General features: G+C 41.1%; 2 protein-coding genes across 4 annotated transcripts; one reads left to right on the forward strand and one right to left on the reverse strand.

Annotated features, from left to right (window-relative positions):
- Position 1: 1 nt before the first annotated feature.
- Positions 2-3,728, forward strand: NUDCD2 (NudC domain containing 2). Its single transcript, XM_062605306.1, has 4 exons — positions 2-242; positions 945-993; positions 2,217-2,368; positions 3,269-3,728. The coding sequence occupies exons 1-4, from the start codon at positions 54-56 to the stop codon at positions 3,350-3,352; spliced, it is 474 nt and encodes a 157-aa protein (XP_062461290.1). The 5' UTR covers positions 2-53; the 3' UTR covers positions 3,353-3,728.
- A 1,717-nt stretch (positions 3,729-5,445) lies between these two features.
- On the reverse strand, positions 5,446-11,180 carry CCNG1 (cyclin G1). 3 transcript variants are annotated; one of them, XM_062605307.1, is made up of 7 exons: positions 11,060-11,180; positions 10,244-10,507; positions 8,911-9,164; positions 8,242-8,320; positions 8,061-8,159; positions 7,613-7,807; positions 5,446-6,955 (listed from the first exon to the last, which is right to left on the reverse strand). In XM_062605307.1, exons 2-6 carry the CDS (start codon positions 10,505-10,507, stop codon positions 7,616-7,618), a joined length of 888 nt encoding a protein of 295 aa, XP_062461291.1. In that variant the 5' UTR covers positions 11,060-11,180; the 3' UTR covers positions 5,446-6,955; positions 7,613-7,615. The 3 variants fall into 3 exon arrangements, with proteins under 3 accessions (XP_062461291.1, XP_062461292.1, XP_062461293.1); XM_062605308.1 differs by lacking the exon at positions 11,060-11,180 and adding an exon at positions 10,667-10,791; XM_062605309.1 differs by lacking the exon at positions 7,613-7,807.
- Between the last annotated feature and the right edge of the window lie 10,767 nt (positions 11,181-21,947).

Raw genomic sequence — 21,947 nt, forward strand, 5'->3', positions numbered from 1 at the left:
GCGGTGATCTCGTTACGTCACGTCACGTCTCGTCCTGTTCCGTGCCGTCCCTCATGTCGGCTCCTTTCGAGGAGCGCAGCGGGGTGGTGCCCTGCGGGACGCCCTGGGGCCGCTGGTACCAGACCCTGGAGGAGGTGTTCATTGAAGTGCAAGTGCCGCCGGGCACCCGCGCCAAGGACATCTGCTGCAACCTGCAGAGCCAGCACATCGCGCTGTCCGTGCGGGGCCAGGACGTGCTTCAGGTACCGGTCCGGCGCGGGGGGAACCTGCGGCCGGCGCGGAGGCTCCGCGGGGCCCCGCTGGGTGACGGGGATGAGTTGCCTCTATGCCCCGCCCGCGTCTGTTGTATTTTCTTCTTTAAATACCCAGATTTTGATACATCAAAAGCGAAATGTATCAGAATAGTTTTGTCGAGCTTTTAAAGACGATCGGAAAAACAAAGCCAACAAATTCCTTGGGTTTGCCTGCCTTGGGTTGTGCTGCCGAGCGCCAGTAACCCAGGTCAGCAGCAGCTTCGCTTTCCAACCGGGAGCAAGCAGCTCTTCCCGGCATGGGGCACGTACCTCATGGCACCGCAGCTATCCTTACCCTTGACGTTTTCATAGCAACCCATTACAATGGTCATTACCCTCTGAGAAGAGCCCTTCCACTGCGCTGAGGTACTGAAACAGGGACTGTGTGGTAAATGCTTCATTAAAAAGGAAAAAATTGTGTAATGAAAGCTTTTTGTTTTGTTTTGTTTGTGTGTACACAAAAAATAATTGTGTAACAAAAAATAGTTCTTTGATGGTCTGCGTGCAAGTCTGTGCTTACAGGGACAGACTGCACTACCCATGTTCAGTAGAAAACAAGAAGGGAAGTTGGGAGTAAAACTTGTCAATTCAGTGGGGCCTAGATGCTGAGCAGGTTTTCCAGATTTGTAATACTGTATGTGTCTTTTGCAGGGTAAACTTTTTGACTCAACAGTAACTGATGAAGGAACATGGACATTAGGTAATAACCTCCATCTGAAGGGACATTATGAGTGCAAAATATGCTGCAGAAGTTTTACCTGTACATAGCCTTGTAAAAAACACAACCATTATGTCCAGACCAAGGAACTGAGCTAGTACAGAAGCCTTAGAGATGCTGTGTCTGGAAGCCAGTAGTCAATGAGTTACAAACACTTCCATACAGTGGGCGTTTTTCTGCAAACACTTGTTGAAGCTGACAATTACAGTATAGTCATGCAGTCTGTTAGTTACATAGTTATGCCTCTCTGTAATTGTTGCTTTTCTTGGGTCTTCTCTTATGCATTATGGTTTTTGAATAGGTGATATTATATGCATTCAAGGTTTGGGATGGGTGACAAAACCTACAGTCCAAGAGAATCGAAAACCAATCTAAAAATCTAAAGTACCTGCAGCTAATGAGAAAAAAAAAAGCTGCTCTAATTGTTACATCATAATTATTGTAAAGTGATCAAATTATTTTGAGTTTTGGTAATCACATTTGTGGAGTGTGCCTCTCAATCCTCTTACAATGGATTTTGTTTTCCATTCAATATTTATTCTAAATATAGATTACTAATTTAGCAACTTAAACATGAAAACTGTAAGTGTAAACAAGCATCATGAAGCCTTTTCCAGTATGTGAATAATCTTCAAAATACACTTGCTAATGCTGTATTTATTCAAAGAAGTAGAACCAGACATCCTACGTGTCACCTTTGAAATGTACTTCCAATATGTTGTCTATAGGCGTACTGTCTGTGTTTAAATAAATTGATGAGAATTCCATATGGTGCTAAAATTATTCTGGCTTTTATTGGTATTTTCTCTGTAAAGCCTGACCTCAAGTGTTTCTTTATTGCCTTAGCTGAGGTATACATATTACTTGATTAAATCTTTTATATGTTGTGAACCTCTCTCAAAGGTTAGTTTATGTTTGCAGTAGAAGTACTGACAAACTGTGTTTTAATCCCTTAACACAGCTTCAGAATATTACAGGCCAGAAAGGGGAGAAAGGGCTGTATAGGCCATCTTTGCTTCAGCCTTTCCAGTTCTTGTTAATGTATATTTATCTATCAAGAGCCCTCTTGGTTTTAAGAATTTAAATTACTTCACAAAAAAAAGTAAATCTTGTACTTTTTAATGGTAAATTCGCCAAAACAACAACAAAACCTAGTGTGTAATACTGAGTTTAATGGTTGGTTTATGTGTGTTTTTGTTTAACAGAAGATAGGAAGCTGATACAAATTGTTCTAATGAAGACAAATCGAGATGCTGGAAATTGTTGGACGTCTCTCTTAGAAAATGAATATGCTGCTGATCCTTGGGTACAGGACCAGATGCAAAGGAAACTTACACTGGAGCGATTCCAAAAAGAGGCAAGTTAAAGGACTAGAATTACTCCTTATATTTTGCGTTTGCCCATCAGGGTCATGGCTGTGAAAGCTGGTCAAAATTGTTCTGTTGTCCAGTGCTGTGGAAGCATATATTGTAGCTCAATATATAGAGAATGCTCATGAGGCTTCTTCAGTGTACTTTCAAGAGGTTATTCTGTCTGTAGTCTGTCTGAAGGTTTTATGAAAAGTTAGGGGATGGTGCTGCTGTTTTAGGGCTGTTGCACAATACTGACGACTTTTCACTTAAATTAGGCTACACACGATTTGTTATTATATGGAATTATGACATAGCCGTGTTTACAACTGACTTCTAGCATTAAGCTATTTTGAATATGTTGGCTTATAACACTGGATAATATAGAAGTTTTCCTTGCCCTTTTGCTAAAATTGTTTAAATTGTTTTGATACACCCTTAGCACACAGCTATTTCTGTGAGTGTCTGCAGAGTTGTAGGATTACAATTTACTACTTAACAGCTGAATCAGCACACTACACACCACAACAAGGAACACGGTATTTATGAGACTTGTTATCCAGCATGACAGGTACTTCTGTTTTCAAATTGTAATTTCAAGGGACACTAGAAGCCAGAATATTTTCTTAAACTTTTCTTAATATTTCTTTACTGGAGACCTAACTGCTTGTCAAATTGAGAACAGCATCACAAAGTCGCTTCAGCAGAATGCAGCCAAACTGTGGCAGTTCAAGGTTTATTTGTTGATGCATTTTCCAAGTATTTCAGTGCCGTGTCAAACAGATGACAAGTTGATCATTGTATGTCCTTGGTACAATAGCAGAGTATTAACAGAAACAGTTCGGCGGTTTTTAAATATTTTTATTATGAATAATGCATCAATTAAACTTTTCTCTTACCTCCATCAGAACCCTGGATTTGACTTCAGCGGGGCAGAAATTTCTGGAAATTACAGCAAAGGAGGACCAGACTTTTCTAGTCTTGAAAAGTAAACTGCTTTTATCTGTGTTCCCTGAGAGAAATTTCACATTGCACATAAGGACTGGAATCGTGTAGCTGGTGAAGGCTTCAGTGATCTCTTCAATGGATTGATGTCAAGTAATTATTTCAAGTGAAGAGAAAGATCTCTTCCAATAGAATGAAGACAAAGTATTACCAGCTGATTTATAAACTGTGATAACTTTCTAATACCGAGGGACAAACTATAGAGAAAGGCATACACAAAAAGTAACATCTTGAAGCAGGTGGGTTTGGGTTTTATTTTTCTTTTTAGAAACAGCATACTAAACTGGTCACTTATAAATATGCCACTTGTCCTTATGCAAAAATACCTTATTCATTATTGTAGAATAAAGGTTATAAGCAAGATATTTAATATTTTCTCTTAACTTGCAATGGGAAGGATATTAGGATGGCTACACTTAACACTTTCCCTCTGTAGCAGCCCTCTGAAAACTCATAAATGTTACTCTAAAAAAGCGATTTAAGTAAAATTACTACAGCATCTTGCCGTGGATAAGATTTTAGAATCCACTGTGCTGTCAAGTACAGCGCTAATGATTGGTACTTGTTACCAGGTAAAGGATACTAGAAAACTGAAAGGTCAGGTGAAACTCTGATATATAAATAATTTTATGTGTTTATATAATACAGCCTTTCAGTATAAATATTTAAGAATTTGAAAGAGAATGGGATTACTTTTGAAAGGAATAGGAGGTCCCTAAGTAGGGAACGGTATCTTGCATCTACTCATTCCCCACTTACAGCACTATGCTGCTATCTAAGAAGCTGTAAATTTTTATAGATAGAGTTTTTAAACTTTATACCACATTTTAAACTTGGCTGTTGCATCATATAGTATTTTACATGTGCCAATTACGTATCAGGAATTTTCTATGTATTGTTAAGGATGCAGCTGAGAAGCTCTCCAACCACAGCAATATGGAGCTGAGAAGCACTCCGACCACAGGATGAAGGCTGGGTAAAACAGGCTAACAGAGGAGGAAAACATGATTGCCAAATCCTGTTGTAGTCTGAACACTGAAACTATTGCCTATATTTAAGTCTTAAAACAGAAGTCTCACTGGAGATAAATTGCAAGCAGCTGTGCATCATGCTGCTGAGCCTTATTTCTAAAATTGCACCAAACCAGTTGGCAGATGCCAAAAATAAAGCAATAGTTGGGGAAGAATGATATCATTTTAATTGCATCCACTGCTTGCTTGTAAGAACAAGCAAGCATTAATAGTCCTGAAATAAAGTGTGCTCTTTCTACTCATGTCATCTTTACAGAATGTGAAGTAGGTCCATACACTGTGCTTGGGTTGTTGAGAACTTGCTGTACTATGCAAAGTAGTGCTGATTTCTGGCCATGTGTCTTTACCGTGATCCTAATATAGGAGGTGGATGGTATAGTTAAGAAATGAACAAGACTGGTGCAAAATTAACTGAAGACAGAAAATAGAGTTAATGTTGCACAAAAATGCTGAAGTACTATCCTGTGAAATAGTATTTTTTGTTACAGCAGTTGGTTTGCACAGGGTGGTTTTGTATGTCTTACTTAATAGAAGTTCAGCATGTCATCTGATACTTCAGTGCATGAACTTACATTTGCTATATATGCACTTCAAAGCTAAACATTCCTAGTCTCTGCTTTATGAAGTAGCATGAAAGTCATCCTACAGCTAAGTCAAGGAAAGAGGACAACTGTTTAGAACATACTGTTGGCATCACGGTTCTGAACTGTTTTAAAAGAAGAGGTTTGAACTACTGGGTTAGCTACTTTGATCATATCCTGCAAGTTACAGGCCTCCAGTTTTAGAAGAATGCAGATGAAAATAAAAGTAATTTAGAGTAATTGTGGGCCAAGTTGCAATAAGTTTTGTCAAGCATCTCTAGTTTCTCCTGTTGGTTCTCCTGCCTTTCCCACACAGCTTCAAACTCTTAAGTAAAAATCTGAAAATACCTCCGTAATCTCTTATGTCCTGCCTGGAAGTTTTCCAGATACTGTTCAGTGATAAGTCACTTTATAGGCTTTCTTCTAGGACGTTTTATAACAAATGGGAAAAGAATTCACACAGGTAAGCACGTTTCAATGTTTAATTGAAAGGTCCGTATTTTAATACTGAGACATGACAATTAGAATTGCACACCGCATCTTCACCATCTCTCCCCGTAGACTGACCACACCTTTGTCCAAATCAGTTGTATGCTTTTCACAGGCCAGCACAATAGTACGGGCAGTTGCAAAACCCAATTACATGTTATGTGGTGCAATCACCCATGAGTTCATGAGAAGGTTTGATTTGTCCAATACAGAGCTTTGGTATGAAGTCTTCTGTGAAAGGCTTAACTAGTTTGAGATATCAAAAGAATGTTTTCCCCCTCAGCATAAAAAGGGAAGGGTTGCCTGGCTAACACGTAAAACCACTCCAAATTCAGAACATTCTGATCTCTTCTTCTCCACTAAGTCAGTTCATATGACAATCCATTCCTAACGGCCCATCGCTAACAGCCTCTGCTCCACTGTGATGTAGCATTTGAGAGGTCATTAGCAACATTCCCTCAACCTCTCTGTTCATCTTACATACAGTAATACATTATTATTCACTTCCTTGTTAGCATTAAAACCATGATACACTTCAAGTACTGATCTGGTCTTCAGAAAAACACAGTTGTATTTTAAGCAGCTCATTATTACAGAGATCAGAGTTTCATCTTCATTGTTTCTCAATTCCTCCTATGTACAGGTCAAGATAGGGCATTAGCCCTGCCTGTAAAAATGTACCTGTTAAGCATCAGCATTTACCTCTTGTACAGTGAAACTCTGGAAAACTGATGTCAGATTTAGGGCAGGCGACCCAGTACTCTCCCTCAGCCTTTATCAAGTATCACAAAGCTTTTACACTCTATGATATAGTTCCTAATCTCAGTAAGCTACCCTTCTTACAAAATACTGAAGTTAATGATACTGGGGTTAGTGACTACCCTTTTATAAGGCGATGAACTCTTTTTCCTGCTATAGCTACTTGACATATTTGGCAGGTATCACATGGCCTAGTTTTTAATGTGTCAATCGTAGAAGGCCAGTGTCCTGCACAGTAGGAACATATGGACCATGTGACACTGCCTAAACAACTAGTTAGGTGGACCAACAGGCATTTGCCACCATCATCAGTATTGAGCAGGATTAGTCTTTAGTTTAAGACACTGCAGCACTATGCTAGTGTCATGTAATCTTTGGAACCAGATTTTTAAAATTAAATACATAATTCAGTACCTGCAGTTACAGTAAACCAAAGTTAGACTACACTAGCTGCTCTGCAAACTGTAAGGTGTTAAAATTCTATGTATCAGTATTGTGGTATTTCACTAAACAGTCTAACAAATAAGACTGAAAACTGACATTGAATATTGTTGTAATCATCATGAAAAGAACATATTTGCTGGAACGATCCTTAGTCTGAGATGCTACGTAGTCTTTCCATGAGTTGAGTTCTCCTTTATTAAGGTCAAGTTTCAGACTTCATTTCTTAAATATTCACGTGTCTGTTGACAAGGTCACAGCATAGTTCTCTCCTCATTTTACTGTATTCCTGTAAAAAAATCCAAACCGTCAACTGAAGGCTTTCTACAAGATCTAAACAAAGCATCAGACTTCAGTATTGCAAGACAACAACATGACAGCTGTTATAGAAAATCTGTAACCTTTGGAATTAAGAGTCTAGATAAGGAAGTAGTTCACAATTACTACAGATTAAAAAACCCCAGTAATATGAATAACTGAATTAGAGTTTTTAGACATAACTAATCAGACAGTTACAGAAGTAAAACTATAGAACTGTCTTCCTTTTAAGTGGTTTAAGTGAAAGATTAAAAGAAAGTCATTTTAATAGTCAACTGTTTCCTCTTAACTGATTCTTTTTAGGATAGAAGCAAGCCAAGCTTTTTCTCTTTTTACCAGTTTTATTCCACATTTGCGTTTGCATAAGGTCCCAATGTCTGTATAACACATTTCTCCTCCCACAGCACCCCAGAGGATCAGTTCTTTTTCCAGTGTTTATATATTAGGTTGCCACTTCTTCAGGTACAGCACTGGCTCAAGCATGAACATGAGAACAGACCAGCCTCTATAACAGGCCTACTATGTTTATGTTACATGTCTTCAAGAGGTTACTTATACAGAATAAGAAACTTTGAGATAGTTAACAGCTAATTCTACACAATCAGAAGCTGGTTTTAAAAGAAGTTACCTATTATGAGCTGGTCTCTGGAATTGTAGGAAGATGTGTTATTCTGTAGTAGCTATGTTTAAGCTGCCGTGCTGTACGTCCAGACACAATCCATTTTAATTTCTGGACATTTGGCTTGGAACACTTGCTCGAAGAATATTCTGTAAGGCACTTTAGCACCAGCTCCTTCCAGAAGATCAAATCTCTGTTGTTTATCTAGACAGCAAAACAAAATCTTACGTAACTCATTAAATCCTTAGTCATACATGTACATTCAGCTTCTTTATAGAAGATAGGAACCAGAGATCCCAAGCCAAATGGAAAAAAAGCCATGAAACCAAACCAAACCCAAACAAAATCCCAACAAAGCAACAAAAGAAACCAGTATGCCAGTGGATCTCCCCTTTTTCCTCTGTGTAGGCACTTGCATGCATTTTTCTTCCTTCCTCCCCTGAATCTTTATATATACCTTGGAATGCAACTGCAGAAATTCCAATGCCTCTGTCAACTCCAGCAGTTTTTGTTCTTCTATCTCTAGAGCCATAATAGACAGTGCCAAGACAGAAGGCTGGAGAGACAGAAAAAGTTTTTAAACACTGCTTTGTTAAGTTTCAGTAGCCTCATTGTCTTTGAGCTTTCAAGACATTTACCTTGGCTTTAGAAAACATGATTCTGCAGTGACATGCCTTAAGCTGGGTCTCAAGTCTCTCAAAATTAAGGTATTTTCTCCTGTAATAAAAACATACGAGTGAAGGTAAAAAGAGAACCCAAGCTTGCTCAAGGCAGCACCACCCTTGGGAACTCAGAGCAGCAGGAAGAATGTTATCTAAACAAAGGACTCATTTGTCCCAGAAGTTCTAGGGTTACAGTCAAACAGGTGTTCAGTTTTGGCAGCCCTAATGCTAAAAATAAATCTTGTGGTACACTGGGGAGAGTCATACTGTTAAAATAGGCTTACCAACAGGAATTTTAGTGCTTACTAGCAAAAGGAATCTTTTTCTAAGCCAGATTTTGAAATCGTTGCAATGAGGCAATACTTAGTGCAGCATAAGCAGAGATTTATTATACCATCGTCATTGAGCAAGTTTGGTTTTTGGCTCAGAGAGGAATACTCTTTGGATCAACTTATGCAAACAGCTTTAAAAACCGAAATAACATTAAGTCACAGATACATTTATGATATCTACCAATAAGGGGTAAAGTTTGTGAGGTTTTTAACTACAGAAAGGCCATTTACTCAAGTTATTTCCCTGATTACTTTTCTACACAGGCTTCCTGATCATATGCAGTCATAGCTAAAAAAGTATTATATATATTACCTTTCACAGCTTAAATTCTCATGAATGAGCGAGTGATACAGTTGTAGAAACTGGAAGGCTGTTGTAGCTTTGACTTTCCAACACAGCTTCTCCAATACGATTTTCTCCATTCTCATCATATCAGAAACAGTGAATCTGTACTGGCTTATTCGAATTAAATCAGTGGCTAGAGGAACATTTCTCTCTTCTTCTGATGCCTTCACAGCCAAGTAGAAGCAGCTGAGTCCAACACAGCCCAAGTGTTTAGGCTGTACCTAAGGAAAAGTAATTTGTTGTTTGTTAACTTTAAAGAGGAAAGCCTTTCATCAGCCATGTCAATACATAAGTACCAAACTATGTAGGACCAACGTATATTAGGAAAGAAAATCACGGGGGGGCAAACTGGGGCTGTTCTGTTTTTGAAGATGGAGATACGTCTTTTATCTACTTATATTCTTATCTTTATTTAACTGAATGAGAAGACTATTACACACTACAAGTTCTGCCTCATTCATCTAAAAAAGCAAGACTGTAGAACAACGTATTTTGATTGAGGTAGAACTGTTTTCTTAATGAGGTTCGATAATAGCCCAGTCAGAAGTTTTGAGGGCTTAAAGTGTGCAACATATTGACTTATGCAAAGAAAAAAAACAAAGGTTTGGAATTTTGTTTTTTACTTTTTTTTCTATACACACACAAACACATGTATACAAAAACCTTATTTTATTCCATAGGCACTACAGTGGCCATTTTTACTGCTTATTCTGGATTCAGAGGTCATCATTTTCCTATCCACCCCATCTACCTTTCTCATTTTTGTTTTAACACACAAAGAAAACAAGCTGTTGTTCTTGACCAAATAGCACAGCGGTAATCCTGTTTTGTTAGGCAATTATAAACAACCCAGATCAGCATGCCACATATGCATGACACAATGGTGTTAACAAAATGTTTTACCAGATTCTAAGTGCTGAACAGCTTCAAACTGCTTAATATTGGTTATGGGTAAGTTTAAACAGTGAGGTAAGTCATTTAAGGCATTCTTGTATATACGCAACAGGCAAGACAATCTGTCTTGATCTAACCCATGAATATGGCTTGTATTTCCAAGCCTATGGACATCCTCAAGTTGAAACAGATGCCCTCTTTCTTCTATTCTGTAGAGTTAACATCTGTTTTATCAATACTAAAATCTGAACAGGGAAAGACATTTCTTATCTCTTGTGCAATCAGAACCTCTGGAAGGCGCTTAACCTTCAGCCTTCTAAAGCCAAGATGTTTTAACTTATAAAAGGAACAAGGCTGCAAGGAGCATAAGCCAGTGACTGAGAGCTCATACTGTAGAAAGCCTTACCTTCATTTTTGACAAGAATCTGTCTAAGAAATTCACAGCTAGTGAAAAAGTCTCTGTATGGAAGCCAAAGAACTGAGTTAAGCTGAGAAGGTCTTTCACTTCAAAGTCTCGAAGCCTTGCAGTCATCCGGAGGCCATTATCATGAGCAGATTCGATCAGCCTTAGGCCAGAGGCCTTTGGCTGACATCTTAACTCCTGTTCCAAGAGGGCTGTGAGCTGGTCCAGCAGCTCCTGAGCTTCAGTAGTTACAAGCGTTTCAATCATCTGTAACAAAACCCAAATGTAAGCATATCAAACCGCTTAAAGGGAGGAGACTTACTAAGTTACAGCTGTCTCTAAAGCAAGAGAGAAACTTTCCTTTCTCTTTAGGTACGTGAACTACTTAGCAGGGAAGCTGCCCCTAGACAAACCGAGCCCTCTTACCCAAGGGAGCGATGTTCCTCGTCACAAACCCCGGTCACCCCGCGCACCCCAGAGACGAGGTGACACCGCAGCTGAGCGGCTCCAGGCCACCGGGCTCCACCGCCGGGCCCCGGGCAGCGCTCTCCGGGTCCCGCAGGGCCCTGCCCGCCCCCTCCGCACCCCGGGGACAAGCCCGGGTCCCGCACCGCGCAGGCGCCGCCTCCCCGGGACAAGCCCGGGCCTGCCCTTCGCCGCCCCAGGGGGTTAGCCGGCGGACGAGCGACGTGCCAGCTCTGTCAGCGGGACGGAGGGGACACAGCCACAGCCACAGCCACCACCACCCTACTGACGGGCTGGGAACGGCGCGGAGGAGCCCAAACCCACCGCCGGTGGGGCCCAGCCCAGCGATCTCACCTTGTGTCTGTCGCCCCGCTGTCTTCTGTATGGGGAGGGCCCCGAGCCGCCGTGACCAGCGGCGACAGCGCCGACGGGTCACGCTAAGGCACTGCCCGGTCCCCCGAGCACCAGCGACCATCGGGAGCGCCCCGTTCCGCACCTGCCCCGCACAGACTGACCGCCGGCCCGGCCCGTCCCGCTCCGCTCCGCCGGTGGGCGTGGCTTAGGAGTTGATAGACTTCCAGGCAGGCCAATCACAGGGCGCGGGTGGTGGGAGGGGCGGGCCGCCATCGCTATGCGATAGGCCGTGCAGGCACAGTGGCGACCTCTGTTGGCAGCGCCTCGGCCTAGCAGGTCTCGGCTCCGCCCTTCGCCTTGGCGCCGCTGTGCGGAGCACGAGGTACCGGGTCCTCGTGCGGGCGGCTTTAGGGCCGCTCCGTGGGAAGCCGCTCGCTGTGCCCCAACACGAGTGACTGCAGTGCGGTTTTCTGTGTGTGTGCTCGTGGTGGGTCAGGACGAGCAGCAGGACCCTCCCATCTCCGCCTTAAAAGATCCGGTGGGCCCTGCTGGCGCCCAGGCGCTGTGTACCCCCGCACCTGCCTCCACCTCCTTTGTGTGCGCGCTCGGAGGAGGGAAACAACAAACGTTCTTTGTGCTGGGAAAGGTGACGCGGTTATGTGAAGGTGAACGCGTGGCCGGCCAGAGTTAACTCCGGTTGGTTGCAAGTCTCAGGTCAGGCTGTGTGTAAGCTTCTCTTTTTGTTTATGGTAAGTAAATGTGTTACCGGAGTTGGAAGGCACATGGTGGTGGTTATAAATACACAAAGCAGAGTTTGAAGCTGTTCCAGGCGTAGAAAATGTGCCGCTTCTGAACCGGCGTCAGGCGAGGGAAGGGAGTTGCTCACTATCGAGAGCTTCTGTTTAGGGTGTTCTCGAGGCCCGGGACTTTTTATTTGTTTAATAAATGTTCCGTTATCTGTTATTTTATCAAAAGTTAATCTCAGTTTCTTAAAAGGCTGAGAAACGGCTGAAGGAGGCGTTTTGCAGACCTGCAATGGATGCTGCCTCTTCAAACGGCTTAAGGGTGCTTAAGTACTTGCTTTCTTAAAAACAAGGGGGGCGTGATTTCTACTTCAGTCTGAAACTTTCAAGCTGTTTTGTGATGATTGCTGTGAATTGGTTGAAATGCTTAAAATTCTCCAAAGGCGTGAACTGATGTTTTCTGTAATGCAAGGATTTTCGGAAGGCAAACCTCTTGGCTATATTTGATCTTGAACTCTTCAAAGAGAATGTATGTTGATATGTGACTAATAGATGAGGTGATACGCCCTGAACTTTGCTTACCACTAAATATATAGATACTGAAGATGTATCCATATTGCAGATGCGAGGAAGCGCTCTGCATTGATTCGGAGAAAACTCCAGGAACTCGCCAACAAAGTTTTAAGTTGACAAGCAGGTATTCTTTATTGCGGTGCCGGGAGACACGGGGATAGCTCCTCCAAGCGTGTGTCTGCCAGGCATCAACCAGGCTGTGATTATATTGTCCTTCAACATACATATTCATTAGATTACATACATTACATCATACTTCTTAGACAATGCCTCCTGTATGCATACAAAAATGTGGTAGTGGGCTTTCGGACCCCCGGTGGTTATTTCTTCATCACTTTGTTTTAGGATCATTGTTGTATCAGTAACCACCAGGTGGTTCTGGGAAAGCTTATCTTAGTAATTTTCGTTTTCTCTATAGTTGCTAACAAAGCCCAAGGTTCTTGAGGTTACTTATTCACAACCCTATTCTTCAATCAACTCCACTCTTCAATCCACCTTATTCAATCAACCCCACTCCTTCAGCATCTTCATAGGACTTGAAAGAGTTCAGTTGCAGGTGGGCTTTATGGCTTTTGAAAGTCCAGGATTTCAGTACAGCCTAGGTGATAATTATCCTGAGAAGAATGTGGTGTTTTGTTTTGTTTTTTTTTTTTTGTGTGTAAAGCGTTTCAACTTGTCTGTCATTCAAAAATATTCCTGAAAGGGTGAACGTTATCTCTAGTACTTAGGCACCACTCCTGGCACCACTTTTGGCCAGATATACTGATAATCTACATCTGAATGCCTAAGTGGAAGAAGTCATCCTTTGTCCTGTGTGACTCTGTTTCTACCTTTTCTGCTTATGAACATATTTGTTTTGCATTTGCTGTGAGCCTTATTTCTAAAGTGCTTTATGCCTTGCCTTAAAAAAACAGAGATGGATGAGTTGCACCTGAAATGGTGGCTAATTGCAGAGGACCGACACCTGTTCCAGGCAGTATTTTACCCTCCCGTATAGCATGTTACCTGAAATGAACAGCATGGAAGATTTGCTTTCAGAGGTCGGTCTTTGCAGTATAGTTATGAGAAGTGTTTTTATTATACGTGTTGGAGTAATGCTGTGAAATTACTTTCACCTGAAAGCAGTCTGTGTTGAAAATAAAGATTAATTATAAGAGAGATTTTGTTTGGCCAAACCTGATCATGTGTGGGGTTTTCTTACTGTTTGGGGACATTGGCTAAATACTAGTAACAATATTATGTGTGAACTCGACAAAGTAATAGCGAACTTGAGTTGCTCTAAATATGGTCATCCACACTCGATTTTAACAGCACTTAGCACATCCTTCCCTTTTCTGTGTTAATGGCTGGCCTTATCAATATTCATCGGCCTATTGGCATACAAGGAGAGGAAGGTCAGGGTGCAGCTTTCCTGGGAAGCCTCCGCAGCCGTTTTCCTTTATTTGAAGGAGTGTGAGTATAAAACAGAGGGACTGTTTTATGCATCAGTGAGCTTTATCATCTTACTTGGTGCATGTATCAAAAGCTGTATTCATCCTACTTTTTCCTGTTGTACTTCTCACTGATCTATTATGGGTTTGTTTCATTCTCCCTATGACTTACCTTTGGAAATCAATTAAAGCTTGTTTTATTAGAAGAATCTTTGTACTTCAGAAGGCTGAGATGAATGATGAGAAAGGTAAGACCAGAAAGAAGAGTGGATAGAGATGCAGAGATTTCTAAGAAAAATGTGTTTTGCATAGTAAGTGCTTGAATTTCTGAAAGACATCGTGGAAACCAGCATGAGGGAGCCTGAGGGAGCTCTTGGTGTGTGAAGGTGGAATGACCAAATAGTGTGTTTATCTTTCTCCCGTAAAGCACTTGCGTTAAATCTAACCTTCAGGTTTCCACTTTGCATCTATTTCACTTCCTTCCTCAGACCTTTGCGAACTAGTGGTAGAGTGCATGCATATAAAAATCACTGTTTTGGCCCTCATTATAATGACCTTGGTTTGTATGTGTTTTAGACAAGAAAAAGTAATTTGTTCAAAAATGAAAGTGGAAGTGTCAATCCCAAATCTCATGTCCCAGCTTGACAAGAAAATGAATTGGCTTTCTGTGCTGCAAACTCTTAACTATAAATCAATCTGTTGCTACTATGAGATTCCTGTATAATTGCCCATGAATGCAAACTCAAGTACTTCAAGTATTCACAGATGTAGAACATCAGAAATAAAGATTATAGTAAATCGGATCTCATGAATATGCATTTTTTTATTGCCAGTAAATACTCTGAGTTATCTAAATTAAAATTCAAAATTATATATTGCAAAGGAAGCCTTCTTTTTTAAGAGTTGGAAAACATTTGCAATAGTCTTCCTGTCATTACTATGCACATAATAATCATGGGAAGCAAATGATACTTCTTTTTTTATACTGCTTGTTTTAAATAGCTTTTATTTCTTAACTGTGCTATTAAAAATAGACTGAGAACTCTAAAAAGCAGTAGGCCATGGAGCTGGTTGGAAGGCACTGACAGCAGCCAAAGCCACTGGCCTATTTTGTGTTCTTGCAGTAAGGATTCTGGGCTGAATCAACACTAAGAAAAACTAATTCGTGTCAATTGAATGTAATGTACGTGCTTTGTTTTAAAAACATTCCTAGGGCTTAGACACAGTAAGTGGAAGCCCAGAGGACCTTTACTGTTGTACTCAGTTAACATCCCTGGTGCTGTCTAGCTTGCAGTTAGCACCTGGGCTGACTCTGCAGCTGTGACAAGTGTCTTGCTCTAAGGTGTCAGGCTTTGCTGAAGTGGCTGAAGCAAGTGCACACACCTCATCTGCTCTGCAGTCTGCTGCTCAGTGTGGGTAGAAGACTCTTGAAGAGTGTGGCAGCAAACAAGTGAGGGCACCAGTAACTGCTGAAGTGTGTTGTAGCTGTTCCCTTCCAGCTCTGCCAGATACAGAGGATTAAGACTGGATAGCTGAAGGTGTCACATCTTTTCTATTAGATGTCTATTCTGCCTCTTTGGTGGATATTCTGCCTGAGGCAGTTTTCTTGTGCATCGGTATTGTGGCTGAAGGCGTGTTGATCCAAGTTTATACAGCTGTGCCAGGCTGAGGAGTGGGGTAGTCCTAGGACTGCTGCAGGGATGGGTGGTGATCCTGCCATAGAAGCAGAGTGGATAGTTGCAGGCGTGATGTCTTCACCTCTTTAATCTGTATCTGTGTGTCTTTCAGAAATGTATGTAAATGTCTTTAATCCCCACAGCCGGAGTCAGAGAGCACCAGTAGGATTTAACTACCTGGGACTTCCACCCATACTCCCTGTCCAGGGCTCCAGGAACCTCACTGAGCTCAGGGCTGTGGTCTAGGAAGGACTGTGGTCAGCCTTATCCCCTGCTTGTCCAGACTTGTTGGCTGGACTTTCCAGATGGACCTTGGATTTGCCTCATCACCTCCCATGTGTGTGGCAATCGCAGGGCCATCAGCACAGGCTGTCACCAGACTGGCTCTGCTTTGGGTGGTGCCTTTGTTGTTGAGGTCCTGCCCTGCCTTTGCCAGGGTTATCCTCAGTTTCAGGTTAGTCTTTCCTGGTGGAGCAGAGCTGATCCGTGGCTCTTTTGCCTTTATGATTCAGTCCTCAATACTTTTGTCTGATTCTATAGAAAATGCTGTGTTCTTTGCGTTTCACTTGGTCTAGAAATGCCTTGTATACATTAAAAAAGTCCTGTATGTGTCTTGCTGTAAATAGCATTATTATAAACGCGCTTTAATCAAAAGCAGGTTTTCATGGGAAAGACTTAGTACTTTTTTTATATAGTTTTCTCATCTTTCTAGCCTACTTGTGAGAAATAACATGTAGGGGTAATTGTAAATGTTAATATGTGATTTTAAAACTGCTTCTATAAGGATACTTGCTGAAATGAATAGGGCTTCCTTTCCTGTGGGCTGTTCTGGACAAAAGCAAGAGTTTGTGGTTAATAGAAGACAGATCCCATAGTTAAGTCCTTTGGAGATTATAAACCTGTTGTTACCAGCTATGGGAATTTCTTCTGTAGCATTATTTGGTGATGAGTTATAAGCAGCTACTGATTTGCTTGAACAACATCAGGAAGCACTGCAGGGTGATTGTCTTAACTGGTGAAATGTGTGTATGTGGGCTGAGACCTTGGGAGTGGGAAATATATTATCCTTTCTCCTCTGTGAAAGGAGACCTACACCTAATATTACCCTGTTCTGAAGACAACTGCTGAAGTTAATACTGGTTTTTTTTACATTTCACTATATAATGTTTTGTAACTGTAGCATCAGAATTAAGATAAAGCTCCTCAAAGTTAGTTTTGCTGGGATTTCAGTAAAAAAAAAAAAGGTGACTGTAAGAGCTGCAAAGGTTTCTCCTCTGCCCCTTTTCTTGTGTTTCATATACAATTCATGTAGACCAGCACACATAGGGAGAATCGTGGTTTTGATTACAGTTGTCAGTAGTTATGTCGTGCTTGTTCCCTCATGGTAATAATTGTTTAGATTTAGTTCATTAATGTAACTGTAAAGAAGTGCCCATGAGAGAAGGGGAAATGACAGTAAAGAGGTGAAGCTTCCCAAATAAATATGAGGCCCTGAAAGACATCTGGTTTGTCTGGAGTTACTCCTTTACAGAAACTTGTTACATCAAATATGTTAGAGGAGAGAGTAAAGATCTCTGGGATGGATTTAAGTGCAAATGCTTGTGAATACAGCTGTTTTTTCTCAAAAGTGGAGCTGTGTCACACTCTGCAAACTGTCCCATAAATAGCCTGAGTATTCAGAGGATGGCTTCATGTCAGATTGGAATAACCTGTTCTCTCAGTGGTCCAGTTGAGTGGCATATGGGTGTTTGTTTGGGGTTTTTTGTTTAGCATGTGGTTATGACAAAGAAATGCTAAATAATACATTGATCTGTGTCAAATAAAAGGTGGAGATTCCGCTTGGAAATGGAATTTATAAGCAAATAAATACGATCTACTTTTTGCACTTGCTGTATTTTCCGAATGCATCATTATTTATTACATATATACCATTTACTGTTAATTTGCTGATAGTTGTATAGACGCTTATAATGATACAGAACCTATCCGAATTATGTGGGGTTTGTAAGATCAGTTCTCTACTATCAAAATTAATAATGCAAATAATTGTGTGGGAGTTTTGAGGAAGAACGTGCGATTCAGCCTTTTACCGCATGAGGGCAGTAGCGGCACATGATTTGTGTCGTCCTTATTCATGTTTAATGTTAACACTCATTAAAGACTGTGAGCTTTGGTATATTTATATTAGGTGTTTCAGTGAATGTGTTGTGGAACTACTTTTATAAATCCAGAGCTGAGAAATACCAGAAAAGACTGTGAAGGAAGAGATTTTTATAAAGAGCACTTTCAACTTAACCTCCCACTAGAATGTTGTTCAAAGTTTTTCGAAGAATGAGTTTCAAAGAAAAGCAAGAGAACTTGCTGCAGGGAAGAAGATGCTATCACTTGACAAGTAGAGTTGGCAAATCTGCATCTAGGTTTTTCAGGAGATGGTCAAGTTTTACAGGAATTAAACTTCTTTTTCCGAAGGATTAATTTTCATACACAGTGCTTAATTTTACTGTTTAGTTCAATACCCACCAGGATTATTTACTTAAATACTTATTATGTACTTGTAATTGTTACATCCTCATGTGGCTTCTTTGCAGCAGCAGTTATGGCAGTATTAGATGAATAATTACCCCTCCCTTTGCCTTTAACAGGAGACCTGTCATGTTTTCTTAACTGGCTTTCAGTGTTGAGTCAGATCAGTAGATTTGTGAGAGAACAATGGATGTAGCTGCAGGTGTCTTAATGTGTGTTGTCTTCTAAAGTGTGGTTTGTCCACCAGTTGAGGGCTTTTTGATATGGCATATGGTGACAAGATTTTTGGAGCACTTAATATAGCAGTGCAGATAAGATTGTAACTGGACAGGTATCTTGCTGAGGTGGCACAAGGCCTGGTCTAGTGGATTGATTAATACAATTAATTCTGGAATTGGGTATTATGGTTTTAAGAAACTGCTGATCCAGTGTCCAGTCTGCTTTTGTTTTCTGTGTCTTCTCAGCTTTACATAAGCTAGTTGTGCTTGCGCTCCGCTGAGTCTGGAAACGCTGCAGTTACCAGCCAATGATAGAGCAGAACAGTGAATTGAGAGGTTTCTGCTATTAAATGAAGCATAAAAAGTAACTCCACAGAAGTGCAGGGGCTGCTGACTTGTCAGTGGTGTGGGGTGTTTGTATTTACATGCCTGTTAACACCAGTGCAGATTATGAGCTTCCTTGAAGGCTTTGCTAAAGCAATGTGAAAGATGTGTGTCTAATCCCTGGATGATGCAAAAGGTAAAGAGGAGTTACTGGCTTTGGTGTGCCAAGGAACACAAAGCACCATTCTGTTCTGAGTGCTGTTAGGCAGAGCTCTTATTTTAGGGTAAAGAAAAATTATGTGCTTGGCTTGCACACAGTTTTAACTGTAACTGAAGGAAATTTGTCTAGCTAAATTTCCCTTTGGATTTATCTGCCAACATGCCACTGGAGTCTTAACGTACCATAGAATACTTCCTGTATTCTGTGTATGGTAAGCAATGGAATGAATAGACCTTGGACTTAGGAACCTGAACTACATCTGCATAAAACTGAACTGGCAAATAAAACATCAAGTTTTGAAATGTATGTAGGCAGCAAACTTTTGATGGAATGAGGAAAACACTGGCAGGGGGGATCTGTAGGCTACTTGTGCTGTGATGTGTGGCTGCTGCCTTCACCACATATACAAGGAGAAAGTGGCACTTTTAAATAGAACTTTGCAGTCTTGTGGGGGAATTTATCCCTAGTACAGATACACCTTGTGTTCTGAAGCTCCCATTTTGGCACCTGTATGACTTCAGACACTCTGCAGACCTCTTTGTAAGGACTATGTAGGTTATATCATCCTTGCTGGTCACTTCGTGTGCCTGAAGTCGTGTGTGGGCCACACACTGGTGTTGTATGTGCATGGGTAGGACAGAGTGGTCAGTGACAGGAGTATGGGAACCTTGGGAAGTAGATGGGGAAAACACCCCTTCCCTGGTTTCCTGAGCTCTGTGGCTGCCTGGAGGATCTGTGCACTGGCGCTGTAGGCTGCCAAGCCAGCTCAAACAGAACCTGGAATTGCTTAGTTAAATATTTGTGGACACATGGTAACATAGAGTGGTTTTCAGGTTAAACTGTGAAATACACTTTATCCCCTCTTTGCTTGGGAACCCCTTCCCCAGTATGCCTTTACACCAAACTAGCAGCTGATCTGAATCAAACGCAGGTATAGGTCCAAGGAACTGCAGTAAACACAGGGCAACTAGAAAAGCCAAACTCTTGTGCTATGCTTCATCTGCCTGCCTTTGAATTTGGGTGAGGAGAAGCAGTTGGTCAGTTTAGTAGAGGTTAGGCTAGATCTTGCTTCTGTATTTCCATGATTAAGGTAGTGCATTGCTTGCAAACCTTCTATTTAACATTTATCATGAGGTTTGTGAACAGGTTGCAAGGCTAGTAAGCTTTGTACAATGTTCCTTGTGCTGCTGTGGGTTTGTGGGAGGGAAGTCTGCACTCTGGAGCTTTGACAGGTTATCTGTGTGCTGTGAGCTCAGAAACAAGGGGCAATACTTCTGTCATTTTGGTTGCTCTTCATTATCCTTGAGAAGCACACCTTGCAAATTAAAAGATTGTTCATCAAATGCCTGTTCTGCATAAAGTGAGTTTTCCATAAGGTTAAATTTCCGTGATATTTTCTATCTCAACTGAATTACTGTTGCTTCTATCAGTTTCTTCTGTGTCACTTCTCCCTTTTCAATTTGTTCCCTGCTTCCTGTAAATGAGCTTATACATTATGCATCTAGAAGCTGTTTTCCTGGTGTTCCTATTCAGAATAACTTAAGACACGTCAATCGATGCTGCTCAGGAAAACTGTCATATTTTTTTCCCAGGCATCTTGGAAGGTTAAAACCCTGTAGCTGGCTCAGAGGTGATAGCAGTCATTGTAATGGATTGCACAGAAAATCAATAGGGAAAACCTATTGTTTGAAAACGTTATTTCAAGCTAATGTCACATAAAAAATATGTATCAATAAAACGTGTTGTATTAGCTGGTCACATTGGAATGTACGGTTTATTCAGTTACTCTGTATGCAGTTTCATTTGTCTTGCGGAGTAATGAGCATCTTCAAGCTCCTGCATCTCCAGCCTCTGCTTTTCTCACACCTGATTTAATGTAATTGTAACATGGAACCTTTTTCAGATTGACGTAAGGAGACCTGTAGAGGCTATCTTCATCATCATTGCCATGACATAAAGCCCTGCAGCATGATGGAAAGAGTATTCGCTTTTCTTCCCTTCTGTGCTTACCCACTGAGTGTCACATTCACTGTTTCTGTCAGGACTAGGTAGCCAAGGGCTGTACTGTCTGTCACTTTTGCCTCTCCTGGTCCAAGACTTCTTTTCTACTTCTTGCCTGTATCTGTGATTTTCAGGGCTTGTTCTGCCTATAAATCTGAGTAGACCCATATGCCTCAAGCAAGAACCACTTTGCATGGTAGGGCTCACCCTGCTACTGCGAATGTGACACAGGTTTCTGCTTTTGTCCAAGATTTTCAGCTTTGCCTTTTTATTTCCTTTCACAAGGAGCTTTACTCAGAATGAATATTGCTGCTTGCCTGTTAAGCAGCAACAGCATGTCAGTGTGCTAATGGCACACAGCTAGTAACCCGGTAAATTGGCCATAGATAATGGAGGGTTTACTGAAGTGAAACCATTTTGGACACTTGTACTGAATTCTTCCCTGTGCTTGGAAAGTTATGAGCATCCCAGGATCTTGTACTTACCGTCTGCAGTCCCATGCTTCTGATAGTACCTGTGGTCATCACTGTACCAGACACTGACTAAACATAATGCAAGAATTCCCATATTTAATAGCTGGTGACTAGTAAAGACTTAACTATGGGTGAAGTAAAATAGCAGCTTTTTTGTGAATCCTTAAGTCCTCATTCAGTATGTTTCATCAGAAACATGCTTGGCTTTTTTTTACTCAGTTTTTTTTTAAACTAATGTTCTACTTAGCAACTCCTTGTACACGTATCCCAGTTTATGGATTTTCATATTCATAATGAATGGAGTCGCTCTGACTTGGTACATCTGAGAAAACACTGAAAGCTGGTAGATTTCATGAAGTGCTCCAGAGAGTTTCTGTACTATAACTCATTGCAGTACTTAACTGGTAATTAAAAAGGATTTTCTTGATGGGCAGAACAAAAGGATTTAGGAAGGAAGATGTAGATGGGGTCTTGGTGTTGTCTCTTCCCCCTTCCTTCCTCTTCCTTTTTTTTCTCTTTTAAAATAAAACTTTGAAGCTGTTGATGTTTTGAGATATCTGAAGTGGTTTCCTCATGCCATGGAAATCACACGTTTATAACACCTACTTATTTGAAATATTTTCCCTAATGGGTCCAGAGAACTGAGCTCCTGCTTCATCCTTTAGAAATTGTGTTTGGAGGCTTTGTGATGCACTAATACTTAAAAG

Source organism: Pezoporus occidentalis, unplaced genomic scaffold, assembly GCF_034315485.1.
Source record: "Pezoporus occidentalis ecotype Australia unplaced genomic scaffold, CSIRO_AGI_Poc_V1 ctg91, whole genome shotgun sequence".
Taxonomy (NCBI): Eukaryota; Metazoa; Chordata; class Aves; order Psittaciformes; family Psittacidae; genus Pezoporus; species Pezoporus occidentalis.